The sequence below is a fragment of the Tauraco erythrolophus genome, chromosome 19 (assembly GCF_009769465.1).
Source record: "Tauraco erythrolophus isolate bTauEry1 chromosome 19, bTauEry1.pri, whole genome shotgun sequence".
Taxonomy (NCBI): Eukaryota; Metazoa; Chordata; class Aves; order Musophagiformes; family Musophagidae; genus Tauraco; species Tauraco erythrolophus.
In genome coordinates this window covers 6,933,729-6,961,350 of record NC_141483.1, presented here as the reverse complement: position 1 = coordinate 6,961,350, position 27,622 = coordinate 6,933,729, and the positions used below count along the sequence as shown (strand labels likewise).

The 27,622-nt window shown below is 42.1% G+C and overlaps 1 protein-coding gene across 1 annotated transcript in view; it reads left to right on the top strand.

Moving 5' to 3' along the window:
• Positions 1 to 26,889, top strand: part of PPIL2 (peptidylprolyl isomerase like 2) — a 73,886-nt gene extending 46,997 nt beyond the window's left edge. The window contains exons 14-20 of the mRNA XM_086623294.1: positions 848 to 881; positions 9,834 to 9,951; positions 12,623 to 12,679; positions 22,829 to 22,901; positions 23,061 to 23,123; positions 23,609 to 23,748; positions 25,481 to 26,889. Of these exons, the coding sequence (XP_086479420.1) occupies positions 848 to 881; positions 9,834 to 9,951; positions 12,623 to 12,679; positions 22,829 to 22,901; positions 23,061 to 23,123; positions 23,609 to 23,748; positions 25,481 to 25,574 (579 nt within the window). The 3' untranslated portion in view covers positions 25,575 to 26,889. The remainder of the gene's footprint in view (positions 1 to 847; positions 882 to 9,833; positions 9,952 to 12,622; positions 12,680 to 22,828; positions 22,902 to 23,060; positions 23,124 to 23,608; positions 23,749 to 25,480) is intronic.
• The last annotated feature ends 733 nt before the right edge of the window (positions 26,890 to 27,622 follow it).

Below are 27,622 nucleotides of genomic sequence, written 5' to 3'. Positions count from 1 at the left end.
TTTGATAGTCAAAGATCTTTATTTACATAGGTACAGTCCAGGCAGCTTAGGGTATTGTAGCTGTCTTCTAACTTCCTTTCAGAAAAATTAACAACCTGATCCTGAAGGCAGTGCACATCTTTAAGGGGAGATCACTGAACGTTACATTCCATCCTGTCATCCTAAAAAAAGCTTTTTTTCTTTTCACAGCGCTGTATATCTCAGTTCCTAGTTAAACTCACAATTAAACTTGTACTTGTGTGCTATTACCTTAAAGCTAGTCATTGCACACTCCCTCTACTGGCATTAGAATACAGAATATTATTTCTGTACATCCTGCGTATATATACAATGATTAATTTTGTTGCTGAAAGATTGGTTTCACAGGGGGATTTTTACCTACTGCAGATAGTGAGGGGGATACTGGGAAATATAGATTCAGATGCAGAAAATATTCCATATTCGTTCATTTCTTGCCTTCCTGTCATGCAGAGGATTGGTAGCAAAATGTAAAGCCTTTTCAGTTCCAAAAGCAATGCATCATCAGTTAAAAAGCAGGTTATGACCGAGCACATAATAGAAAGAATGATCCGGTTAACCCATTTAAGACTGTTTATTTTCCCTATTTACCCACAAAAGACATATTATTTTTATAAAACTGTCGTTCTGCTCTTGGATAAGTAATGTAGGAGATGACAGCCATCTGATGAAAGAAGCTCCAAATAAGTAGTAATGGTTTCCTTGTTGCTAACTTGTCAACATTACACAATGTAGAAGGGAGGAAATTGAGCAGAATTGGCTTTTATGGCTTGTATTTAATGTCTTTCACACAGATATATATGTAACTGATGTTATTCAAATTCTGCAGATCCAAGGAGGTGATCCAACTGGAACAGGAACAGGTAAAGTTGAGTTTTTATCAAGTAAACTGTTTTCACTTCATGTGCTGTGTTACATTTATTTCCAGACACCTTGTAGATTAAAATTCTTTAAATGATGTTATGTAGCACATTGTATTTCTACTTTAAAGTAAAGGTTTTATCACTATATTTTTATGACCATTTTAACTGTGCTCAAAATTTCATCTAATACATTTCCAGTCTAAAACTTGGGTGCTCTTCCATGTAGAATTCCTGTTGGGTCTTTGCTTCCTTTTTCTTCCAGAAAATAAATAAATAAAAATTATAATGATTTTACAGCTGGCCTTTCAGGGCAAAGAACAAAGGAAGAAACACCTTCATGCAAAGTTGTTTTCAAATTCAGCGTTAATGAAATACTTGAGATGGTCTCGGAATTGGTGAATGGCCAGATAGCATCTGTTCTCCCAGCTAGTTGCCTTGTAAAGCCCAAGCTGCTCTTTTTCTAACTTTTAGGGATCACTGTTACTAAATTCTTCTGCCTGTTCTTTCTCCCTTAGTTGGAGGTCTGCATAACCGTTGTATCAGAAATGGTCAGGAGACACAGCAGCTGAAGAGTCCCCAAAGCACTGCCCACCACAGTAGATATGTCATGTAATATCTCTAGTTGCTGCTGTAAATTTGCTTATTTTCCACTTGCACCTTTTATCTAGCCACTTGTAGATATCACCAGCCTCCACAGCTCCTTGCCTGGTCCTGTGGGGTTCTGTGCATTGTTATTCTAGTTCACACATGTGTCACTTGTATATGCAAGGACTGTATTCTCTGTGTGTGCTCACAAGTCGTCCAAAAAAGACATCTTTGTAGGTGTCAAATATGTTAGCTCTTTTTACTCTGTAAATAATGTTAGTGTGAGTTGCCCAACAGCTTCTCTTCTACTGCATGCGATAGTCGACAGTTGTATACTCTAAGATTTAAGACTAGTTAAAGGTTCTGTGTTTTGATGGCAAAAGCCCATTAACAAGATTTGTTACCGTATATACTTGGACTGTCAAAAGAAATGTGATTTGATTTTGTTGTAAGGAAAGTTTCAGTTCAAATCCCAAAAGACATAATTAGGAACATCTTTTAAAAATGAGAAATTAAAGAGGTGTCAGGAGATGGGAGAAATTTAATGGGTTGACTCAGACACCTTTCACCCTTGTAGGGTGGAGTTCAGATCCTGCTGTGGAATGAAAATTAACTTGCTGGTGTCATTCTTGTCTCTATTTGTGCAAATGGTAGAAGTATTGTAAGACAGCACAATTAACAGTTGGCAGAGAACTGACAGTGCACCTGCATTGAAGGTCAAGACTCAGCTCTACTGGCAAAGCAAGGAGGAAGTAAAATGCAAATAAGCCCATAGGAGAAAAAACTCTATGTATATTCTTTTCTTTTAAAAAAGGAGTCTAACAACATCTAGTCTTTTCCATCTTGTTTTCCTTCTTGTCATTCTTAATTAAATATGAATATATTCCAGGTGAGACGTCTTGCAAACATCTGTCAAGACTACTAAAGTTCTACTAAAACGGACAGTGTACGCTCAAATAGATATGAGTGTTGCAGATTTTTGGAGACAGTTTGCAATTATTGCAGAGTCCAAATGATGCAACTGTTTTCTTTGCAACTGAATGTTTTTTATTTTTTGAAGACAGCTGAATTTTACCTATCCTTACTTAATAACTTATTGAATATGGCAATATCACAAGAAAATGTTGTAAATGGACAACCTGGTGGGCTCCTAGATTTCTCTTGGAACTGTCATGCCCGTGTGTTTAATACTTACTTCAATGAAGCTGCTTAGACAGTTCGCAGAGTTCAAGTAATCTGTCAGGATTTGTTCCTGACTACCTGATAGATCCTGGACACGTGAATGTGAGGCAGAAATTTCACTTGTGTACCTCGAGCCACCTGCTGTAAGAAGGTGGCCAGGCCTACGTTGCCTGTCTGGCTCGATGTTCTTTCCGCAGCAGCGCAGCCCGAGGAAGGTACAGCTCAGCGGCAGTGTCAGAACATCGCAAACACTGTGATCCTCTCCTCGGCTGCCGTGGTGTAAAACCTTTGGTCCATTGGTTAGCGCGTTATTAATGTAATCACAAGCATTCATGTTAGGAAAGCTGGGAGTAAAGCACTGGGATTCAGTACGTTGTACCTTTTTACATGGATCTTGAATGTTATTTGCTGTATAAATTCCCTTTTTTGTTTATTCTGTCAACTGGAAGGAATTTCAGTATTTCTTTGACTCGCTCCTTCTTAGAAAAAAGATTAAAAGATGCATCTTTGAAAGCTGAAACATCCATGAGATTTAATGGTCTTTAGAGGTGTACTAGGGGAGTAAATAACTTGACTTCTATAATATCAGAGAAGCATGTGAAAGTAGAACAGGGCTTTCTTCCCAGATATTTCAGTTGGCAATAGGGAAGACTATTTGGAGGTTACCTTTTAAATGTCAATAAACTGCCAGAATTGTTTCTGTTAGAGCCTTTTGTAGGAAGACTTCAGAAAAAAAAAGAACATCCTTTGTAGGAAGGATTTTGTAGAATCTTCTGCTTTAACTGAAATTTTCTGGCTAAGAGGTTCAGGGTGGTTTGTTGTTTGTTTGTTTAAAAACAAAAACCAAACACCTTTTCCAAACCAATATGTGGAAGGTGCGTTAAGCCTTTATATATTTTTGGTTTATTATATTTATTCAATTATTCCTGTTCATCAGCTCAGGAACTAGAAAAGACTTGTTCAAAAAATCTTCCCACCATTTGGTTTCTGTCATCTGACATTCATCCCATGTTCAGCAACAGGTGTCAGGTTTATGGTTGCAACACCCAAGTGCTTAGATAATCACCCACTCCATTGCTAACTCAGCCCAGGACTGTTCGGCTTCTGGGTGGATTTGGGCACATCCAATACAACATGACGAAAGGTTGCATGTCATACGTGCATAGACTGCAGCTGTGCTCTCAACTCACCTAGATAAGCGTGCTTGTGTTTTGGAAACACTTCACAGATGTAAAATGCCAAGCTGGTTGTCGTTGACTGTCCACTTCCACAGTTACTCCAGCTGAACAGTCCTATCTGTAAGCAGCACTAATCCTTATTTCTTTTTTTTTGTTATTCAGCACCTCAATGTGTCCTTTTTGAGTCTCTTGTTAGACTGTCATAAAAGTTACTGTGACTCAGCAGATAACGTGGACAACAACTGATTCCTGGTTCTCAGCAGTTAACCTTGGGATGGAGATTAGCATTATAGCATCTAGAAGCTGAGATACCACACTAGGAAAAGAGTTGGGAATAGAGTTTTACCTTAGCTTAGCTGGCAGACCTGCCTTGCCAAAGCAGTTAGATAAACAGTCCTGTAAGGCTGACACTGATTTACAGGACCAAACTAATTTTCTACAGCCTTCAACTTAATGTTTCATAAGACTACTGGGAGAAATTTTATTGTGCTGCAGCAGCTTATTTCTTTTCTAACAAAATAACCACCCAGAGAGGCAGTATTGAGAGCAATAAGCTGAGTCATGGTCATTCTTTGTAATGATTAATTATCTGAAAATGAATTTTAGATTTGTGATGTATCTCTTTTCCTGCTGTTCATAACAACTAAGTGGTTGAATATTGTGAGTAATTTTAACTCATGCTAGTGCAAGTGGAGCAGCTGCTCTGTATTTTCAGTGTTCCAAATAATAGAAGAAAATTTGCATGTAGGAAAAATAGGTGTAATATCCTAACCCTTCTGTACGAAAAAGGGAAAACGGTATGCAAAGCATTACATTTTCAACGTGGCACAGGCGTTTTTCAGCTACTCTTACTTGCAAGCTGTTGGAAGGTCTCATGGATTGGCTTGTATGTGCCTTTGTCCATTTATGAATCCAGGAGGGCACAAAGGAGGCATAAAAAAGCTGTAAAAGTCCAAGATAAAATACCACTGGTAGATGGGAATTGCATTTTGGTTGGCAACAGGCAGAGCTCCTCTGAACTGTCAGTAGCAAAGGACTGTGGACAAACTTGGTCAGTTCTGCAATGTGATTGCCGAACAAGGCGAGTTCCTAAAATGTAACCAGATTTAGAGTCTCTTTTCTCGCATGATTGAAGCTCAGGAAAAGGACAAGAGCAGGACCGTTTTATCTAGCAATATACTCCTTTTAGATTGCAGCCCCTCTGAAAATCCAGCCTCTGGTGTGTGGGGTTAAAAGTACCATGTCCCCTTATCTGAAAGGGGAGAAGCACTTACTGGCTGAGCTAAGACTTGCATATTTGCAAAATGATTCAAGAATCTCACTTGGAAAGCTCTATGGAAGTGCCAGATGTTATTATGTACCTCGTTGTTCCAAATGACAAGAAGAAAATTACAGAAAGTAAGCCATCATTTTTGTGAATCAGAGCCCTCCCACTTCCTTACCACTGCTTAGCAATTTTTATGCCAGAAAAAGGAAGGATTTATTTAAAATCACAACTGTCATGAATGATGATTCCCAGCCCACACCTGGCTTTTGGAATGCTGCATTTCTGAAGCTTTAGGTGAATCTCTCAGCTCTTTGCAAGAAAGTTGTACAACTTCTGTAATTTTACCCAAAAAGCTACTTTCTGAAAAAAAAAATGCTTTTAGAAGGAACAAAGACTACCAGAGAGTAGTTCGAAAGACAATCTGAAAACATGGCTTTTTTCTGTGTAGTTGCTAACGTGTGATTGCTTCAGATGTCAGTTTAGATCTCTTCATCTTTTCACTGTCAGCACAAGATGCAGATAGGAGACTGAATAGCTAACCGTGCTTCAGTTACAAGCTAAATATATCTTGCCACTCTGGATAGCCATGGAAATGATGACTACAGTCTAATTTTTGCTATGAGCAGTGTGGTCTGTTTGGTTTCATCTCTGTGTGAGAATTAGGTAAACACCTCTTTAATTTAAGAGAATTTTTCTCTTTTACTAAAAATGTGAGGAAGTGGCTTCCAGCTGTCTTCAGCTTTGAATCTTGGCTATTTGGGTAAGCATGTGATTTTTGTTTTACAGAATTGTGCAAAACCTCCTTCCAGCTCCTGAAAGCTTTGACATTGCATAGGGTAGATGCTGCTGTTAGAAGATGGCCAGCGTATTTCCGTGGCCTATCCCAAGTACGTTTCCAGCTTTGTGCGAGCAGGAGACCCACACGTGCAGGGATATAAGCACTGTTCCCTTTCGTGCTCCCAGCACCGATCCAGCCAGTGGCAGCACTCGCGTGGGGCCGTGTCTGCTGCCATGGGAACCCTTCTCATTTTTAGCACAGAAGCCCCCAGAATGTTTTTCCAGCACTTTTTGTAATAGGATCTCAGAAACATTTGCAAGTCCAGTAGGCAGAGAGCTCCACTGTGACAGAAGATAATCTTATCAGGGAGTAAGCTGAGAGGAAGGCGAAGTGACAGGCAGCGCTGCCCGCTGTGAATCTAACACCCCGAGTCAATTCTGGTTTTCCATGGGCTTTGCTTGTAGTCATGAATGATGGTATGTCAGCTTTTGGGTGAGTTTTTTGCATCATCTTGACTCCATATAAAGGCAGTGGTGATCTGTGTGCTCTCGAAGGAAGATTTGGGCAATATAAGGAGGAGCCTCCTCTCCTTACAGCATGTACCAGGAGTGTAACATGAGAGGGCTAGAGCTAGACAGTTCAACCCTCCCACCTCCTCTGTCTGCATCCATTCTGCCTTCAGAAAATGAGGAAGATGGCACAGCCACACCTCCCAGCATGTGCAGAATAAACACAGTAGTAAAATCCGCTAGATACTCCCAAGTGCCTTGTAATTATTAGTAATAGGTTCGGAGCCTTGGGTTATTTTCCCAAGTTTACGCTGAGCTTTACTGTAGAGAGTAAAACATAAGGATCTAAAATCTCTGTTCCAGACCCTGCTGCCTGAGCATTACACACTGTGCTGCCATGGCAGTAGACTAACGAGGGATCTGTACTTAATCTTGAGAGAGAAAGTGATTCTGGGTTTCAGTAATTAAAAAAATACATACATTTAACTTGCCATCTTCTGGCTTGCTGTGTCTGATCCTGCTTCAGGCAGATACTTGCAGCCTGGAACAGTTCCAGAGGTTAGCAGGAGTTTGACAAATAACATATGCAGGCTATTTTTAATTTAAGGAGAATACATTTGGGTTTTTGGTTTTTTTTTTAAGTGTTCTTAAATTAAAATAGAGGGTTTTTCTTTAAAAAAATAACAGAAACCCCCAAACCGTTCCTGTGTTGCTGTCTCACTGCCTTTGCAGTGCCTCGGCCGCCCCTTGCCAGTCCGTGCTGCCAGGTCTCCACAGACACTCCAGCGATGTCCTTTATAGGATGTCTGGCCTTTTAGGCGAATGCTGCACAGGCCATTCTCTGTTCTTGCCTGCAGCTCCCGGGCAGACAGAATTAGCTTTGGAAACAGCTGTACGGCAGTCAGAGAGGGAGGCAGGGGCTGGATCTCATGCTGTAACTATCTACTAAAACACTGGCACTTATTTCCAGAGAACTGGAATGAACCAAAGTTAGCCTTCGTACATATGAGATTAATTCTGACCTGCAGTGTATGATCTGAAATGAAATTGTACAGAAATAAATATTCCAAAACTTTAAGATCATGGCTCAGTGGTCCTGTCTGCAAGCTCTTGGGTCTGGTTGTTTGTTGTGCCAGAAAAAGAGTCTCTCTGTCATTCACAATTTTTATCTTTCCTTTTGAATGATTTTTCTGACCTGCAAAGGCTTCAGGGTTGATTCTGCCCGCTTTCAGCAGCTTCACAATGTTGTAATTCCAGCATCAGCTGAAAGCATATGAAAGGTGTAATGGACTCAAGGGTTTGGCCACTTTCTGCTGTGTACCATCTCAATGAGATGTGTTCATGTTTGCATATCTTCTGAAAATTCTAGACAGCAAACACTCCTCTAGGTTAGGACTCATAGCAAGTGCATCTGCTTTACAAATAATTAGGAGTTCCTTCAAGGCGTCCTTTGACGCAAAATTTTGTATTTCTTTAAGGGAGGGCCAAGTGAAGTTTGTTGCTCCAGCCACGGCAGAGCCTGCAGCGTTGGCACCGTGGCAGCAGGGTGGTGCGGGCAGGGAACCCGTCCCCGGTGCTGCCCTGCCAGGCCAGATTGAAGTGGAAAGGTGAAAATTGTGAAAGGCAAAGAGGGAAAGAGAAATACTGCACAGAACATAGTGCTGTTGATGGGCAGTGGGTCCGCAGGCTTTGCAGGTATGTTTCTGGTTTTGGGCTGCACCTGTTGACATGGAGCCTCGCTGTATTCTGAGCATAACTCGTTTATTTACTCACCTACAAGAACTTCGTTTCTCTGAACAAGGCAAGTAAGTTGGCACTGCACAAGTAACCTGTCTTAGCAAACAGGAACACGCAGGGAGATTCATTAACAAAGAAAAATTACTGGCTTCTGGTAAGACATTTTCTAATAGATTGAACACTTTGTATTTGGCTAGAATAGTGGGGTTTTGGATCCATCTTCAAGACAGTAGAGCTGGCTGCAGCTGTACAATATCCCTTTCACCCACTGCTGGAAGAGATTGGCATATGGGATCAAGCTGATGTAATTTAGCTGATCTTAAAATATTTAATAGCCAAAGATTGCTGAAGTAATCACTCCTCCTCTACTCCTGATTATAGCAAATCCCTACAGGGTTTGTCCCCTTTTGCTGCCTCTTGTCAAATTGCAAAGCAAGCAACACTCAACTCTATTAATAGGTCTTTTGAACATGATTAATTAGGTTTTAAAGTGGGTCAGTTTCTTCCAAAATTTCGTGCTTGCTTTCTTCCACTTGCAGCTGTCCACCTGTGATGCTATGTTTTCATGGTATCATCTGAAACTCTTTTCTCATTTGATGTACTCTGGTGATTTTCTGCATAAGGTTTTCAGTAGGAGCCTGTTTTATTCCTCAGATTTATTTGCTGCTTGCCCGGGCAGCCGTATCATCAAATTGCTTTTCTGTATTACATGTGCAAATAGCCATTGAGCTCTGCAGATCCTTTACTGACCTCCTGCTCCGCAAGTGATACAGTTACTCTAGAGGATTCTTGAGCCAGTTCTGCAGATGGACCAGTCTTGCTGCCTGTTTGGATAGTTTTGTTTGTTTTATTTTTAATACTATCCTAAGGTGAAATATCTTTTCATGGTTTGTCAAACAAGATTATGGATTTGACTGTAAAGGTATGACTCATCTCAGCCTTCGTTTTTCTTATTAAGAATGATCCTGGAGGAAAGTGCAAATGAAAATGTCAGATCTGTCATAAATAATGTAAAAATGACAGCCAGGAGGACCCTCTTTCTATCCACAGACACAGAAAAGAAAGCAGTTTTGGAGGGCTGTGTCTGCGGCTTGTGCAAAGTTTTATCATCCTTTTGACTTCATTGCATTTAAGTGTTTACATCATCCAAATATCTAGTCCAAATATCTAATTTTACCTGTTATTTTGGAGGAATATATATCATCATTCTTCATTGTTTGGCCAGGTATTAAGCATTTGAGCTTATAGCTCCTACTCTTAGTTGATTCTATGAACATATTTCATCTCCCTGATATTTTATTTCCGGAAGCAATGCTATATCCAGAGTGCGATTAAACTAGAAATTTTTTCCTCTATGTTTTGTCAGGAAGCCACTTTTAAAGACTTAACGTCTCAAAAAACAAAACTTATGATGGGCCAGCAGTAAAAATTAAATCCTTGACAGTTCTTCAGCACACAATATATAATGCTGTTGATAAACATCTGGTCTGTTGCAGTTGTCAGTGTGGGGCACAGAATTGTGTTGCTGGTTACGAACACCTGATTTCAAGGGCATGCTCAAATACTAGCCTAGTGACAGGGATGAGGTAAGAATATATTATACACGTAGTGATCAGAAGTGCCAGAAACCTTGAATTTAATGTCAGTGCCTGTTATAAAATGTAGTGGGTAACTAACGAGAACAAACATTTCTTCTATCATCTTTTCTCTTTTAAGGAGGAGAATCTTACTGGGGAAAACCTTTCAAAGATGAATTTAAGCCCAATTTGTCTCACACGGGACGTGGTGTTCTTAGTATGGCCAATTCGGGACCCAACACAAACAAATCGCAGTTGTAAGTAGTCACTTGCTTTTTGTGTTTTATTGTTTCCCTCTAGACATTGTGTCTTACTCTGTTAAGAAAACAAATGACATTTTATGAGCTACTCTTTAAAGTTCAGTCAAGTGAAATATTCTGTCGAGTGCTGCATATTGAAATCAGGGCAGCTGCAGCTGCTGTTACCCAATCTAAGAGCAAAGTGAAGCACAGCAAGAAGACCCGTGGGTTTGTTATAACATCATTAATTTGTCCTTTCTGGTTTTATGATTTGAAGTTTTTGTTCATTTTTTTTCAGTGTCCCCTCAACGTTATCCCTGTCAGATCATTACGCCTCTCCACTCTGTTTAAATTTAGCCCCGTATTGAACTTTTCTGAAAGGACTTGATGGAATGAAACATACACTCCATGGAAATGTTCCTTCTTTTCACTCACCTGATTTTAAATAAATGAGAACAGTTCTGCACTGTTGAAATGTGTAGAACCCAGACGTGGCGGAATGCAGGATCTGGGATTGAGAATGACTTGTTTTCCAGTCTACAAAAGCAGAATGAGGACTAAAATGAGGAAAAATGAATGAAGAAGCAGGAAGAACAACAAATGAGATTTAGAGATACTGAAGTTGTAATCACCTTCTTTATGTGTAACGTTAGTACAGGTGTTTGCCTGCAATCTTTTGAAAACGTTCTATGTCACTTTGAGCCAGCTATGTGTTGGGTGCTTTTTAAGTACTGCGATAGAAAAAAAATTGTACCTTTATTGAGAGCCCCAGGAAGGAGGGTGAGAGTGTGTGTGTGTGTACAGTACTGTGTGTTGGGACTGGGGAGGGAGGTAGGGGGTTCTTGGTGTTGGTCTTCATGATGCTAAGTATTCCTACAGCTTGTAAACTATGCAGTAGTGTGGTTAGCTTTAATTAAACACAAGTGCTTGTCTCAGGGCCTTTAATAGGCTTACTCACATACTTAAGGCTAAGAACATGTTGGGCAGTTTGCAGGATCGAGTTGCTGTAGAGCTTATTTTGGATTTGAATGTTATTGCCAGCACTCAGGTGCTAAATTAGGGGACAGTAGAGGCGCTTTTTTTTTTAAGAAAAAAAAAGGGATTCTAGAAACAGAAGTTAGAACAGAAGTTAGAGACAGTTCATGAGTGATGTGCCATATTGAGTCACATCGTCTGCTGCTGTAAATGTGATTGTATGTTTCCCTAAAATTTGCAAATGAAATATGAAATTCCTTTACGTGTGAAGCCCTTGAGAGACTCCAGCTGCCCATATTTATAAAGCTTCCTAGGCAGTGTTTAGACACTTCTGGCAACTGTTGTGACCTTAGGAACTGGATGAATAGTTTGGCCTATAGATGCCTATAGTGCAGGGTGGGCTGGGTCCCTGTGTAAGGTGATGCTCAGATTATGCTCAGGACTTCTCCTTTGGGACCATCCTGAGTTAAGTTAGTTCCATTGTCCTTGGTTTTATTTTGACTGCAATGATGGATGAGAAGCTTTCTCTGTATGTTTGCTACTGCTCGGATTTTTTTTTATTACAATGCTACATAACTCAACACTTGATAATCTTAAGTATTGGATATCTGGGAATAGAGTGGTGCAAAGAAGCCATGCACAGGGCTAAGTTGTGATGTTTGCCCTGTGTAGGAGTTGGCATTCTGTACAGCATCTCAAAACTTTCCTAGGACAAGCTGTGTCTTAATAGCTTGTCTGGCAGACTATAGCCCCTCCTATTTGCAGTCATATAACTTCCTGAGGCTGTTGCTTATATGGAAAAGTGCTTTTGGAATGCTTATATATTTTTAGCTCTCTGTAATGTAGTGTAACAGATGGAGACAGGGAGGAGAGCCAGAATGGCTTGTCCAGCCAAGATGGGCCATCGTGGTCTGCAGACCACAGTGTGGAAACCTCTGTCTCATACACTTATAGTCCAAGTCTTCCAAAGAAGCATTAAGCTTTAGAGAAAATAGTAGAAAAAAAGTGAAAAGTAATAGTTTTAGTAGTAAAAGTTGCTTTGGATTTGGCATTTTAGTTTCCATGTTTAAGTTTAAAAATACAACGCCCAAAATTAAAAGTCCAGTTAATTAAAAATTAAAAATCCAAGTTTCACAGGTTTTCATTACATTTAAAGTTTTGAATTATTCTTCTGCTGTGTTTGTATCCAAAGCACAAACTTGCTCTGTCCAGAGGATAAATGGATCACCGGCAGTCCAATTTAATGGGAGAGAAATGCAAAACATAGATATCCTAAAAGAAGTTTACACTGGCAGAGGGCTTTTGTGTTACATTAACTGTATTTGCTGGATGCAGGCTTCCAGTCATGCACAAGAAATGTACTTCTCAAGCAGGGTGCATGTCTCCCTGTCCTGCATGAGCTTCCCAGGGACTGCCTGGCCAAGGAGGCAGATGCTCAGATTAATTTTGGACTTCGTGCAAGTCACCATGCTTGGAGTAATGTTTAGGGATGTTAGTAAGGTGTAAAAATGAGAAATCAAAGCTCCAGAAATCCAAGACGAAACCCACAAAACAGGGGAGTCAAAGGAAGTTTGGCCACCAGGACTCCGAGAGGGAGAGGGGCTTGTCTTCTCTCAGAGGGCTGTTACGTACACTTTCTGGTTTTAGGCATTACTGGCCCTTGTTGAGTGTCAGTGAGATGATATGCTAACTGTTACATCTTTATTCCTTCCAGCTTCATCACATTCCGCTCGTGTGCATATCTGGACAAGAAGCATACCGTTTTTGGAAGGTAAGTGAAGGATATGGTGAGCAGCAGTATAGCAGACGTGCTCTCCTGTGTGTCTGAAGCCTAGAGAGAAGAGTCCAGTGACTCTCAGAATTGAACTGGAGCAAAATCCTATCTCACAGTGCAGTTGCCCTGGTCATGAGCAGATGGCCAACATCGCATCAGTGCCAGTCATCAGACCCCACCTTTTTTCTCCTCTTCCATCACTGTAAATTGCTTTACTTCCCTTCTGTGGGTGACCCTCCAGGGAGTCATGAACAAAGCAATCATCGTCCTGTAACCAACCATGTTAATATTTGTGCATGCTAATTCCTGGGACACAAGAGATTACGTCTTCAATGCTGCTTTCATCCTCTTATGAGCTGTCAACCAGGAAATTAGTCGTGACAAGGCTGCTCTTTATCATGGCAAAGAACGTAGAGCTTCTGCATAGGTTAGGTCTTTTAGCCCCTTTTATTCCTTTTTATTCTGTGCTTCTTTTCTTTTATTCCTGACAATTATCATCTATATAAAATCTGTATTTTGTTTTTGTGTGTACATACATGTTTATGTATGTATATATAACAATATTACCAATACCAAGACAGCAAGGGAACTTCATTCTTTATAAAAGAAGTCTCTTCCAAAAGTCTTTTCCAGCCAAGCCCTCACCCGGCAAATATCAAGGTATTTTTTCCAGAGGATATTATAAAATCTTTACAGTACAGTTTGTTCTTTGCTTCCTCTGCTGCAGGTACATGTTACTTACCAAATCATGCGTAGCTGTTTGGTGCACATGGCAGGAAGGGGAATTTTACTAGCTTGCTTCATTGGTAGTTCCCAAGGATTTTACAGTGTTTTTTAAATGAAGATTTGTTTTTTATTCTTTTCATAGTTTTATCCGTTTGAAAGGCAGCAATTGAAAATAAATGCATGTGCTGTTTACTTTGATTGGATGTCATACAATAGTGCTGTACAATGAAAGTGATATATTTAATCCACGTTCTCTGCCTGTGAGTTCCTGAGGCAGAAGCTGCCATCATTCTAAACAGTTATTTTAGTACTGTTAGCTCTGACACTAATTCTGCAGTAATTGCACCCTTTGAAATATATTTATTTTTCCTTTCTCAGGTCTGTCCTAGAAAAATTTAAAATTCCCTTGTTGTTTGGTGAAAGCAAATAAATAAAGCAAATTCTAATACTGAAAGTTGAGAGCAAGTATGTCCTTGGAAGAGTTACATTACCTGTATCTTAAGACTATTTCACTTAAGCTACAGTTTGAGTCCTCCTTGCAAAAATCCCATTAAATCCCATATAGTAATGCCGTTAACCTGAACTTGCCAGCTCATCAAATAGTATTAGGGTTAGGACAGCTCAGCTGAAGATGTGACTGTTCTTCAGTTCTGGATGCAACCTGGCTTCAGGGAACATCCTGTGTAGTCCTCCAGTGTCTGCTGTGTTTCCCCGGCGTGCTCCAGTTTTACCATAATTCACTAGGAAAGAATGTGGAGAATGGCTGAGCTTGCTGCAGTGCAGGGAGTGCACTCCCAAAGCCTTTGCACCACACATAACATCTCAAGTACCTTATGAGTAAAATAGCTTAAATGATGTTTCACACTCTACATTGCCTTTTAGAGAGGAATTACTTCAGTCCAAGTAAATCTGGTGAAGCGTATGTAGCAGAGATTTGTGCAGTTTTAGTGAAGACTGTCTTAATTTACTACAGAAATCTGAACTTGAGTGCCAGATTAAAGAAGTGGTGCTGCTTTCTGAGCACTGCAGATATTTTTAGCTGAAATACAAAGGAAAAACTTTATTAAAAATGTTGGTTTAGAATCGCGTTTGGCTCTCTGCATGAAAACTTGAGTGATATCTTCACCTGAACACAGAGCAGGTAAATTTTACTCTGAATTCTCTTGCATGTAAATGAAAATTAATTGAAGGAATGTAAAAAATGAAGGCGCTGGGATAGATGCGTTCCAGTCACTCTATATTAATCTACAAATGCAATACTTGAATAATGGAATATACCTACAAATTTAATATAGAAGGCTGATGTGTGCAGCCCTTAAGATCTGTATTCTGTCATCAAAATCCTTCAGCTGTTTTTACCTGCATTTGTTTTTAAAAGCCATAAAAGCCAAAAGATTCTAGAGATAGCACCTCTAGTGAAACTCCAGAGTCAGTTTACTATTTTAGATGCTGGGTGTTTCCAGGATTTGGTGACTGTATCTGATCTTAGACTGCATAGTACAATAATATCTGGGAAGCATATCTAGGAATAATATCTAGGTTTAAGAATAGAATGAACCCATGAAATCAGAATTCTTTGTTTCCGTGAATGTTGAATTGGATTGTCTTAATTGGATGCTTACTGGCTTGTTGTGACTTTCATATAGATTACTTATTTCAGTTAATATAAAAACCTAAATACTCTGACCTCAACTGTGCCCTCAGCTATTTCTGTGTGGCTCTGGTTCATGTTAGTGAGTGTCACGTATTTGTCTTTGAGAGCAGAATTTGACCTGTTTGTAATTTTTATAAAACTTTTCAGCAGGCTTTCCATACTGTTGAGAAGAACAGAAAACCAGTGAAAGAGCAACTGTTCCCCATCCTACCTCTTTCTTGTTGTTTTGGGTCCTGTATGGGATGGAACATTGAAAAGTTCCTTCTCTGGAGAGCTGCATCTTATTCATGTCCCCACTGCTTTGAAACACAATTTTTGCATAGTAGCAGCTATTAAGAGTTGGAAGTTTGGCTGTTAAGTATGTTTGGAAAACACACTAGCTGCAGGCAGTGGGACTGTGAAGAGGTGGCACATGTCTGGCTTGGTGCATGGGAATTTTCAAGTCCCAGGAGAAGGCTGTGGCTGGAGGACAGGGAGGGTATCTTGTCATGATTGTGCTGCCCACCTTGGCAATAATGAGGATGGATGTCACTGAAAATAAAGAGATAATTTGGCATGGATGGGGAGCAAAGCCAAGGGCAGAGTGTGAGAGAAGAATGCCTTCCCTTGGAGGTGTGTTGTAGGCTGCACGGATTTCCTGCTCCAGCAGAGCTGCCTAGATTAAATTAACAATTACCATTTCTAGTAATTACCATTTCTCCTGATTTAAAGAATGCTCTAATTAACGTGAAAACTAACCGGTGGCTTTTGTTGGCTTCTAGCTGGTTGGTAAGAGATATAATTTAGAAACTCAAATAATGTAAACTAAGCGATATGCCTTTGCTCTCCACAGAGCGGATGAGACACGTTTTTGCAGGTGACTGCAGCAAGGGGAAGGTCCTGTCTGCTGCTGCTGGGGGCTGAGTGTGAGGGGACTCCCTCTTACCCGTGCTGCAACTGGGAGTTCGGCTGGTGCGTGAGCTGCAGGAGCTGCAGCGATGTTACAGCCAGAACATCAGTATAGGCTCACGTTCCTGTCTGATGTGCTTTATGAAATTTAAATGCAAGCACATCCCATCCGTGGTGGTGTTAGATTTTCTGTTATTCCAATGGCTCGCAGTTCCTGTGGATCGGGCACCTGGTGCATTTGCCCTTTGTAAGCAGAAATAGAAACATAATCTCTCTCCCAGAGAGCTGTGCAAGTAGAAAAGAGACTGCATATAGATAGAGGGAAGTCACAGTAGTGACCCCTTTCAGCCTACCTTCCACCGACAGTTTGCACTTTCTTCAGAACCAGGGAAAAGGAAAGCCCCAGGAAAAATGAAGTGGCTTTATGGATGTTTTTGAGGAGCCTGTTCCAAAGCTAAAGGGACACATGAGGAAGTGCATGTTTAAAATAATAGTGGAATGTGATCGAGCCATGCTGATCAACAGGAGGAGATAAATGCTCTCTCTGAATTTCGGGTGAGGTTTAGAACAAGCAGGGCATGGGTGGGCTTGAAAGTGAGGGCAGGTTGCAGGTATGTCATGTGATGTAATGTGACATAAAGCAGGGTGATGGAGTGGGGAGGAAAGTAGTGTGGTTAGTAGCAAAGCTGGAAATGATGTGTGCAGCAGTTCTGTGTGTTCATTAGAGCATCACTTGTGTTTGTCAAGAACTGAGAAAAGGATGTGGCAACTGAGGCAGGAGATGAGTATGTGGAGGACAGTTTTCCCCTTTGTACGTTGCTGCACGTATCTGCTTACGCAGGTTTTTAACTGTCTCTCGAGGTGTCTGCTGCTCATTCTTCAATTCTCGTGTTTCTAGGAATAGTGAACTAGGTGGTTTGGGAAACCTCAAACTTGGTCAAATTGGAGGCACCAGTCAGTAGCTGACATGCCTTCAGCTTAGTCTTCTCTTTTCTTCCCTCCTCCCCTTGCCAGATGCTTTCGTGGAAGAGTTTTCTCTCCTTGGATAGGCATCACTCAGTGTTAAATATTCCTTAACCTGTTTAATGCTTCCTACTGCAATTCTGTAGAACAGGCAGTGGAAGTAACTCTTGTCCCCGAAAGTAATTAGCTACATAGAACAAGGACCAGGCATTATTCAGTTACCCAGGTACGGTTAAATAACACACAGTGTCTGTTTCCACTTGTAACATTCCCTGTATGATTTGAATCAGAGAATCATTGAAACCCCAACGACTTCTAAGCTGGGAAACTCATGTTCTCGTTGCTCTTCTGCTTTAATACATCTGAAGAACGGAGAAATTGTGTGACAGCAGAAGAGCTGACTGTTGTTAAATCTGTGTAGGGAGCCTGACCTAATTTTGCGCTGCAGAGTCTGCTCCCCAGACACCAGGACAGGAGTGAAGAGCAAGGAGGGAAAATAAACCAGGCTTCCTTGTGGAAGCCGTGGCCCTGATTTCTTGTAACACACGAGGCCTGGACTGTCAGAGCTGCAAGAGGGCTGCTATTGTTTCCAAAACAGTTGTATGATCTCTGAAGGAGGAACCTGTGCCAAAGCAGAGAAGTTCGGACGTGCCAGGTTCATCTGTTGAGTCTAGTTTGAAAATGCTTTTTTCCAAGTTGTTTTATTTTTTCAGCGCCCTTCATTACTGTGTCTCGCCTGGTAGATTAAGCCCTTATGAGAGACTGAGATGTTTCAACTGCATCCTCGTTGCAGGTTCTGATTGCTCGCTCCATTGCAGATTGGGTGTACACATAGAAAACATTTTGTCCCGAGTGTACGTGTTTCTGCATGTATATATTGCTCTTTCTGTAAATGTATGTACTCCTTTTTATAAAAACAACCTTGAGGGCAGAATGTGTTTACAAAACAGCAATGTTTCTGGTTTCTGTTTCTAGTTTAAAGCTTTTTTTAAAAAAAAAGTCCAAACGTTGTTCTTGTATCATCTTCTGACCAGGGAACTGTCATCTTGGACCGCTGCCATCCCCAGCGTTGCATAAGTCTTAATTCCTATAATTCTTCTAAACAAAAACATGAGAAATAGGAAGTCCTTGTGTGACTGTGTGTGAGACTGCGAGGGAGCTGCAGTTTTCTTTGGGAGCAGCACTAACTAATGCAGCAGTGAGACTTTCATCGGCATGTTGCAAATGGATAGAGCTTGCTCCAGATATTTCACTTACACTTCATGCAAAGACATTGGCAGTGGTTATGAAGCAAGGTTACTAGTTTGCATAAAGGAACCTTAACAGGAAGTAAGATTTTAAATAACATCTCTAAATTTGAAATGCAAAGATTTCCTGTGCTAACTTAGCTCAATTTTCAAGAAAACAGAATTGCACGAGTAAGGGTACATCTCTGTTATCATTACTATGCCAACACAAAGAACCCCTAAATGTGCCTACCTCGTCGTCCATGCTTAACTGTAATGCAACATTTATCAAGCTCCTCTAAAAATACAACAAGCTGTCTCAGAGATGCTGAGCTAAATATATAGTTGAGATCATCATTTCTCTGTTCAACATCTACTGAAAGTACACAGCAAACCTTCGGTTTCACTGGTCGTTCTAATGTAAATGCTGTCTTGAAGGTATCATCCTTTTCACTGTAGGATGTCATCTGAGCATCTGTTTAAACCTCACTTGGTCTATTTAGGACAAAGCATGCGTGGCACCTTGTAAAGGGAATAGAGCCAAAAACAATCGAGAAGGTTAAACTTTTTTCTGCCCTTCTCTGCTGTGTTCCCGACAAGTGACGTTGAATGAGGAAGGCTACCACGGTGTGACCTGTCGCCGTCCGTGTAACGCACTTACCACATGTCGAGGCTATGAAGGGATGTTAGCCTGAACTTCTGGAGTTTGCACTTTGTTTTAATGAAAATGATGTACAGAGTTCCTTATGCTGGGACTCAGACTTATTCATAGAACAGGTTTTATCTCTTTTTTGTTCAAAGTTAGTGGATATTAGAATAATATTATAGTAACCTCTTTAGAGATTTTTTTAATGATTTGATGTACTGATCTGATGGTCTTTTCTACAAATAAATTGTATGGGCTTTTTTTTTTTGGGCAAGAAATCTGTGAGCTTTTCTTTTTACACCCAGAATATGTGTTGTGGGACAGGCAAAGAATCCCCCAAAACTACTCTGGTGTGCTGGCTTCCTCCGTTCTATGAGGAGCAATTGCTGTAACGGATGCCAGTTCATGGGCTTAGACGTTGTATCTCGTCAAACTGATTTTAATGCTGCAATGTAACATCATGAGATTTGACTATAACTACATGTAATGTTTTAAGAGCCTGCGTGTACATTGACTCTCTGCTTATACAAATCAGGGGAAAGTTGCAAAATCCTGTACAGTGTGAGACCTTAAGTTGGAATATTCCAATTTTTTTGCCTCCAGCCATGACTGCCCTGATTAGTGTGTAGTTCACTTTTTACTGGATGGGTGATGTTTGCGATCAATCTTGTCCTTTTGGGATTTTAATTTTTGCTGATGACACACCAGCCTCAGCTGGGCCTGATTCCTTGACAAAGCTTCCAAGTGCTCCCTGAACAAAAGTGACTAGTAAATTATTTCCAGTTCCTCTGGTCAGAGCCCTCTTCTCTGAGCTGGCAGTTCGTCTTCAAATTCATTTTTATTTTTTGTTGGTATTATGGCAGTGTCTAAAGACATAAACCTATATTGAGAGCTCGCTGTGCTCACACTGTAATATGCATAGAGATACTCTCTGTGCAAAATGCTAGAGAATGCAGGGGTGTAAAAGAAAGCAATTTTCCATTTTAGAGACAAGAAGCTAAGAAGAAAATGACATGCTCTGCAAACAGAACAAATTTGTCTTCTTCCTCCTTAGCCTTTTATAATCATGTCAAAATAGACTATTTAGGTCATTTACTGATGACCTGTGAATGCCGTGTCATCTATCGTAGCCTTTTAAAATGTGCAAGTGACAAAGTATTCCCAATAAAGTTTGATTAGCACAGCGACTGAAGATTCGTGAGCATTGCCAAAATGCATTAGGGCTAATATTGTGGGAGGTCTAGCTATGGGCTCAGGGATTAGTCGATTGAGATTGCCGGTGCATAGCTGATCTAGCTATTTCAAGTTATCAGAACCTAATTAAATGAAAACATACGAGCAGATAATGAATGGAACTGTTGGCTAGAAAATCCTCCAATATTAAATCAGAAGTTTCCTTTAAGGGCAATTAAAATACAGTGAACATATCTTAGGCTGTGTGTTAATCATCAGTATTATAAGTGAATCTGATATTGGCCTGGAGGAGGATTTTAAAATTGAGTTTTTGTTACGAACTTTCCAAAGTTCAGGCAGGGTATTCAAGCCCTGTGCAGCTTCCCTCAGTGTGCTACATCCAGTTGCAAATGAATGAGGCTGTTCTAGCCTGCATACGTGGTTTTTAATTGCTCTTAAAAGTCACAGCCAGATTACAGAATATCCATGGGCCCTTGGGGAGTAAAAAGGGAGAAGTCTGGAGCAGTGCAGCACCAACGAAGTGTGAGCAAGGACGGCTCTGCTCGGGGCAGGTGCTGCGCAGCACCTTCTCTGGTTTGCATCATTTTATCTTCTGTGATGGGGTCTGTCGTTTCGGTTGTGTTTAGTGCCCGTCCGAGCCCGTGGGGCGGCGGTGAGGGGCAGCGGTGCTCTGCTCTGAACCCCAGGGGTGCGGAACGAGAAGGACCCACTTGCCTCTCACCGCGATGGTTAGCCTCTTACATTTGGTTAATGTGGCTCTGGGGAGGAGTGTGTCAGGTGTGCAAACAGTGTGGTGTGGAGTGGTAGTAGAAGGTGTGTTGGATCAGCTGAGACCATGGCAGGTGATAGCCAGGAGCCTCTGCTGGTGCTGACTGGGCAGACTGTCATGCTGGGACTGGAGAGGGCTGCCTGGCTGCGAAACACCTGCAAGAGTGAGATATCATAGTAGATGTAAATGTGTCAAATACCTGTGAATATGATGTGTCTTTGGGTTGAGATATTGCTCATTTCTCTGGTATGAAAGCAGAATTAGGTGATAAAATGTTCTGTATATTCCACCAGCTTGATTTCCACCACCCCCCACTGGTGTCATTTAATTTGATTTTCATCCGTTTCATCTGCCCAGCCCTTGACAGCCTGCCTGTGCTAGTACTGGAGTCCCAGTAATCCCAGCAATAAGGCTTCAAAACAGTTGGCACCCCATGAAGGCTGGAGGATTGCTGGCTCTTGGGTTTGCACCCCATCCCAGGGACAGCCCTGGGCTCCTCCATGGCTGGATCCTGCGTTCACTGCCGAGCTCCCGGCCCCGAACTCCTCTGGCACCAGGAGCAGAGTTTTTTGAGAATTACGGCTGCTTCTCATTGTCCCACAGCCCTTAGTATGGGCTGTATTTTTGGTTCCTGGCCATGTGGCTTGGCTCTATTAAAACAGATGTTGTCCAGCTGCAGCCTGCTTTTCTAAGGGATCTGGATCGCTCGGCATCAACGGCCTGTCTTCATCTTTATTTATTGCTCTTCTAAGTATAGCTGTTTTCAAATTTAATTGGAGATGATGATGTGGATGAAAGTGTTAAATACCCTGGGACTAAGATCTTATCCCAGCAGGACCCCTCTGGAAACGTACCGACTCAGTGGTTTCTATTTAAAATTAGATTTTGACACCTGTCAGCCAATTTTTTATTTAATGTGTGCTGTGTTCACTTCATATCGTTCTGGTTTCTCAATCAAAATATCAGCCGCCTTCCAGAAGTCTGTTCCACGGACACCATTATCCCTGTTAACCACATCTGTTGTCTCAAAGATAGAAGGTTGTTTGACAGACTCTGTTTTCCACAGAACCTTGTTGATTGCCGTTACTTATTTCCTTTCTTTCTTAATCATGTCCTGTCTCCGCTATTCCATTATTTTGCTGGGATAGATGCCAGGCTTATAATTATCTGGGTCACCCCATTTATCCTTTCTAAATATCCTTTTCTGGAACTTTCCCATTGTTCCATACTTTTTTTGAAAATGAACACACAACAGTCCAGAAAGCCTCCAGCCTTTCTTAAACGTTTTGAAGCAAGTATTTGGATATGTTGACTTAAAAAATGAGAGGCCAGGGATCTGTCATCCTCCTAAATAGAAAATGTGGGGAAAAGCATCCCAGCATTATCTTGCGGCTGCGACTCGATGCTCTGCTGCTTTCCCAGAGTCCTCTTGAGCTCACGGTCATGATGTGATTCGGAAGCAATCCTGCGCTTTCTGTGTTACTACGGACACCTCTGTCACTGCTCTCCAGTAGTACCATAGTTACAATTCCTTCTTCCTAATAACACTTTTCAGTCTGATAGACAGTTTAAAAAAAAAAAAGGGGGGGGGATAAAATCAGAAGTTGATGAAAACGTTTACTTTCTTGACCAAGTGTGTGTTGGTTTGTTTTTCAAAGCTCAGGCAGTGATGAGTGAGCTCCATATTTATGGATGTAGAATTAGCAAGTAAACCTATTTTGAAATGAGTTTGTGCTTTCTTGCACAGACGGCTGTCCACAGTCGCTCGTGCTCCATCTTGCTCGTTTGTGTGGCTACTGGGTTTTTGGACAAATGGCTTTGCTTTGCCTCTGAGTGTTTGATTTTCCATGTTCTGTTTAATTTTTAGATTCAAATCCCAGAGTTGAAATATTCTTACCTTCCGCACTGAATGACGTTATCTTAGGTCTTCCAAATACAGTTGCTGATTCCCCTTCCCCCAAATATGGTGTTTTAAAAATCTGCTAGAGCAACGGGCATAAATTAGATACATTAGATGTAAGGGTGCAGAAATATTTTGAGTGTGTTGTGACAGCTGGAAATCATGTCCTTCCTCTTTTAGGGTGGTTGGTGGCTTTGAGACTCTGACTGCTATGGAGAATGTGGAAAGTGACCCCAAAACAGACCGTCCCAAGGTACGCATGAGCACCAGAGGCTGTGCAGGAGGGAGCGAATGCATATGGCCTCGTGTGGCAGTGCGGTTCACCCCGCTGACGCTTCTCTGAAAGCCAGACTTTGGGGAGATGGCACAACTTAATCAGCAGATTGATTTTTCTCTTCTCTTCTGCTCCTAGGAGGAAATACGAATTCAGACAACAACTGTTTTTGTCGATCCATATGAAGAGGCAGATGCCCAGGTAAGAATAGTTGGTTGGTTGTTTTTTTTGAAAGGCCAAAGCTCTTCTTTGGAGAACTTTGTAACTTAATTCCTTTTCTTTGAATGTGGGCAGCCCCCTGGCCCATATGGTTGCAAACTAGGATTAAATAGCTGCTATTCAGCATCACCTTGTGTGCCAGGGTCATCGCCACTCTTTCAGCAGAGAGGTCTTGTAACTGAGTCTGGCACGGCTCCCAGTCCATCACACTTATGATGGCTTCCTTTCCAAATGCCCACAGTAGCTATGGGTAGCTGCAGGTGAGAAGACAAGAATTTTGTTATAATGGCTGCAGACAGCCTGTTTGTAGTGAGCCTTGAGGTCTGTCTCCTAAAGCCTGCTCTGTAATCATAGCGGTGCTGATTGCTTTTTTAAAAAGAGTGCTTTAAAACTTCAAAGAATTGTAGACGTTTTCTCCTTACTCTGCTCTAGCCCTTGCAACAGACTGCACTCTTTGCTTCCCACAGGTTGCTGCAGAAAGAGAGAAGGCCCAGCTAGAAGAAGAAGCAGCCAAAACAAAAGCTGAGGTGGTGCCACCAAAGAAAGAGGTCCAGACTCCTAAAACATACCGGCAGGGGATTGGAAAATACATTAACATGGCTGCAGCGTGAGTTCCCTGCTCATCTGATCTTTGTTGAGTGTTTTAGTTGCCTTTCGTGTTGGACGTTGACCCTGTGCTGCCGTTGCTCAGATGTTGATGGTTTATGTCAGCAGGCTTTGCAAAGACAGCTTCATGCAGTCCTAACAGTCAAGACTTCCCTCTACTTCTGTTGTTTTTCAAGATTAGAAGTTAACTGAGCTTTTCTTTTAGTACTTGAACATGACCAAGTTGGTCTTTAACAGCGTGTGCTGACTTCAGAACTGTAGATACACTTCCACAACTCTGGAGTCCTTGAGGAACTGTACTGTGTCACTTCCTACACCATCTTTTATTCTCTTCCTCTTCTGCAGCTATTTCTGAAGGCCACAGTCCCCTAGATTTTTCTCTTTTAGCAGCTTCTCCCCTGCACAAAGTAGCTGCCTTAAGCCCATATCAGTGTGCAGATCTGGTTTCCTATTCAGCCGCACCAACAGTTGTACCAGCATAACTGAAATGACCGGAAAGGGGAGCAGGTTCCCAGGCTTGCTGTGGGAGCACAGAGCGTCAGGCGAGTAGCTCCAGGGTGCCGGGCTGGTTGTACAGGCTTGTCCTAAAGCGTCCTCTCCCACACACCTTTTGTACACCCATTGGGATTGGTAGCATCGCTTGCTTTCCTAAGGACAGTACAGAATCCCACCTGAATGGCAGGTTTGCATGAGTTTTGGATAAATTAAAATAAATGCCTTCCACTTAATTCTTCACAGACTTCTCTAAAAGCATTTGCAAAACTGCTGTTGTTTGTCTGCTGCATAAAGGCGTGTATTTATGCATACACAGATCTGGACAGCTATTTAATCAGCTTGCATGTGCCTGCGTGACTTACAGGCATTTGCATAACTGTGAGAACAAAAATATGTTAGCCCATGTAGGTCACTTTGGTGTGTCAGTTAAACATTTCAGTTACAAAATATTGCTTGTCCCTTAAAATATTATGTTCAGCTTAAAATTGCTGCCATTCTGCACTGTATTTACAGAGGAAGCCCAGGCAGAGTTTGCAGCTCTGTGGAAAGGGCTAAGTAGTATAGAAGGGACTTTTCTTTCCTTCCCTCATTGAAGCCTGCCTTGAAACTGGGAGTTTGGTCCATAGCAGCCCTTTGGCAGGTTCAGGGTTCTCAGTTCTCCCTATCAGCTACTGATATCTGACAGTAAGACCACAGTACTTGAGCTGGCTGCGTAGTGTTCCCATGGGATTGCAAACTGTGCTCGAGAGAGGCTGAGAATAGCAGAAGTGGCTGCAACAGGCGATGCTCAAGAAACAGGGAAGGATCTGAAAAACGCAAGCCCAGCTGCTTTACACCTAATTCCCCAAAAATCCTTTTGCTGCCACAAATGCAGGTGAGAAGGCAGGGAGAGAACTTGTGGCTCACGTTTTCACTGTGACTGTGCTAAAAAAGTACAGCTGTTACATCTTCAGCTCTGGCCTGGAGAACATGTTGGGTTTTGAACACATTCCTGCAAGTGTTCAAAGCCTGACCCGAACCATCCCCACAGACTGACACACTCTCCCTCTTTTTGGGTATGCCGAAGGCCCCCGGACCCCTGCAGTTCCCATGCTGGCATGAAGCTCATGCTTCTCTCTAATTGATAAGGGATGGGCTAGCTCCAGCGTAGCTGTTGCTGGGAGAGGAATGGCATCCAGCTGCCCTGGTCCCACCAAACAGTAAATAGTCCCTGAGAGTTGTTTTCACTTTGGCTGCAGGAAGCGCAGCGTGGAAGATGACGGGCCCTCAACCAGCACAGCTGCGAAGAAAGAGAAAAAGAGCACAGGCTTCGGGGACTTCAGCTCCTGGTAGCAGCGTGGGGAGCCTAGCACTGGAGCAGCACAGCAGAAGAGGAGAGGCGGCCTCCCACGTGTCCCCGAAGAGCGCGAAAGACGGTGTCCTGGGGAGGAAAGGCACCAGCCTGCTCTTCCACTGGTGAAGAAAACTGTTGCTTTGTTAAGGCTGGTTAATGTGGCTTTGTTTTCTAGAGAGCTGCGTTCCCCCCGCTGCATCTTCCTCGAAGGCCTTTTTGTTGTTGTTTGGCTGAGCGGGGAGCCGGCAGCCCAGCTCCACGGCGGATTAGCTGGAGCCTTTCTCTGCTTGGCTGGCAGCAGCCCAGGCAGAGCCCAGCCTTGCAGGGCGCTCCTTCAGCGAGCAGCTACGTTGGTGAAAGAGCTCCTTTTACAGGTAATCGTTTCCAGACGAGCCAAGTCTGCCAGATGAAGGAATGAATCAATGTGCTGGGGAAGTGCCTGTGCTGCTGTAGTGCTTTGTGGAGGCGGGGAGAGGGCTCCAGCCTGTCCTGCCCTACCCTTCCAGCTGCCTTTTGCTAGTTCTCAACAAGGACCAATTCTGTCTCTTGCTCTTTGCAGACTGCCTCCTGGCTGGGCTGACTGCTGTCAGGCTCTGTAGGGCCTCGCTCACTCCAAAACGAGCTCCCTCTGTACCTGTTTAAGTGTCCGGCAGCCTGGGAAGCAGCCAATCTAAATGGGGAGCCTGGGGTAGCTGCACCTCTTGTTCCAGCATCCGGCCTTCCCTGAGCCACTGGGCAGCCAGAGGGCCAGGACGCACCAGTTCAAACCTGCCCTCGGGTCCCAGAAGCTACAGTCTGGAGCAACTGAGCAGGAATAGAAACAACTATATTTTATTTTCTTTTTTTTTTTTTTTTCTTTAACCATCCCTAAAGGCTGCTCCTTGCAGGGGAACACACACCGTAGTCTGTCCCGCAATCAGTCTTCCTGTCATTAGGGAAAACCATGTACTATAGCTGACAGGCATCTCAGATATTTCCGTTGCATACCCACAAATTATTGGGAAGCTTAATAAAGGCCTTTTAGGGTAAAGATATATCAGCCTGTTAAGTTTTAATGTTTTAATCCAAAAATGTGTGTGTTGCCATCACTTAGACATAGCAGGCTAGATCCTGGACATCACTTTTCACTTCATCTTAGGTGTTTTCAGACGTCAGAAATACCTTCCCTACCTCTCTACGTGGCTGAGGGGATAGTTTTGTAATCAGCTTTGTAACAATACATTTATATTGGTGATTTCATGTTTTAAAAGAAGACTCCGTTTATACTGTAAAAACTTTTGGTAAAGTGTTTTGCATTAAATGCTTTTTATTTTCTTTTGAGTGCTTGCCTTTGACTGTGCAACTGTCACTTCCAAGATCATGGCATTGCCAAGTTGATTGACATGCAAGGAAATGATTCATTCCCACTCTTTAAGATGCTCATAAGAAACTCTGGAATCTTTGCGGATATGATTACATCTTTGTTAAATCATAGGAAGTTCAAACCAGTCTGAAAGAATAATAGGGGGGTTTGTTTTGCAACGTTTTGCAGTGTGTAAGTTTGAAATAACACGTTTGATTCCTGGAACAGAGGATATGATGGTACTTTCCTCAAGCTGTGTTTCTCGTGCCTTACTGAAACCTGTTGCTTCTCCTGGGCTGGCCTTTTCCTGATAAATAGTTACTGATCCCTTCTACCTAACTTCTGCTTCAGCACGTTTTTGAGTGGTCAAGTTCACAGTGTTGCTGGAGCTGGAATAGCCAGTTTAATGAAATCCGTAAAATGCTTTTTTGTGCTAGATTGAAATGGAGATTATTATGAAAGAAAGGAGGTTTTGATTACAGGGAAGGCAACAGAGGTGTGGCAAGGACTCCTGTTTCAGCAAGAGTCCTTGTTGCAGATTGATATAAGGGACAGTTTCCTTTTGCAGCAGCAGGCTGCAGAGATAACTGCCCGCTTTCCCTTTCTACTCCAGCTTTTTGGCAGCGCTCACTGTGGCCCACGCAGGACCACTGCCGTGCGAGGTGCAGACAGGACTGCCGCCCTTCCAAGCACTGCCTTTGCGCT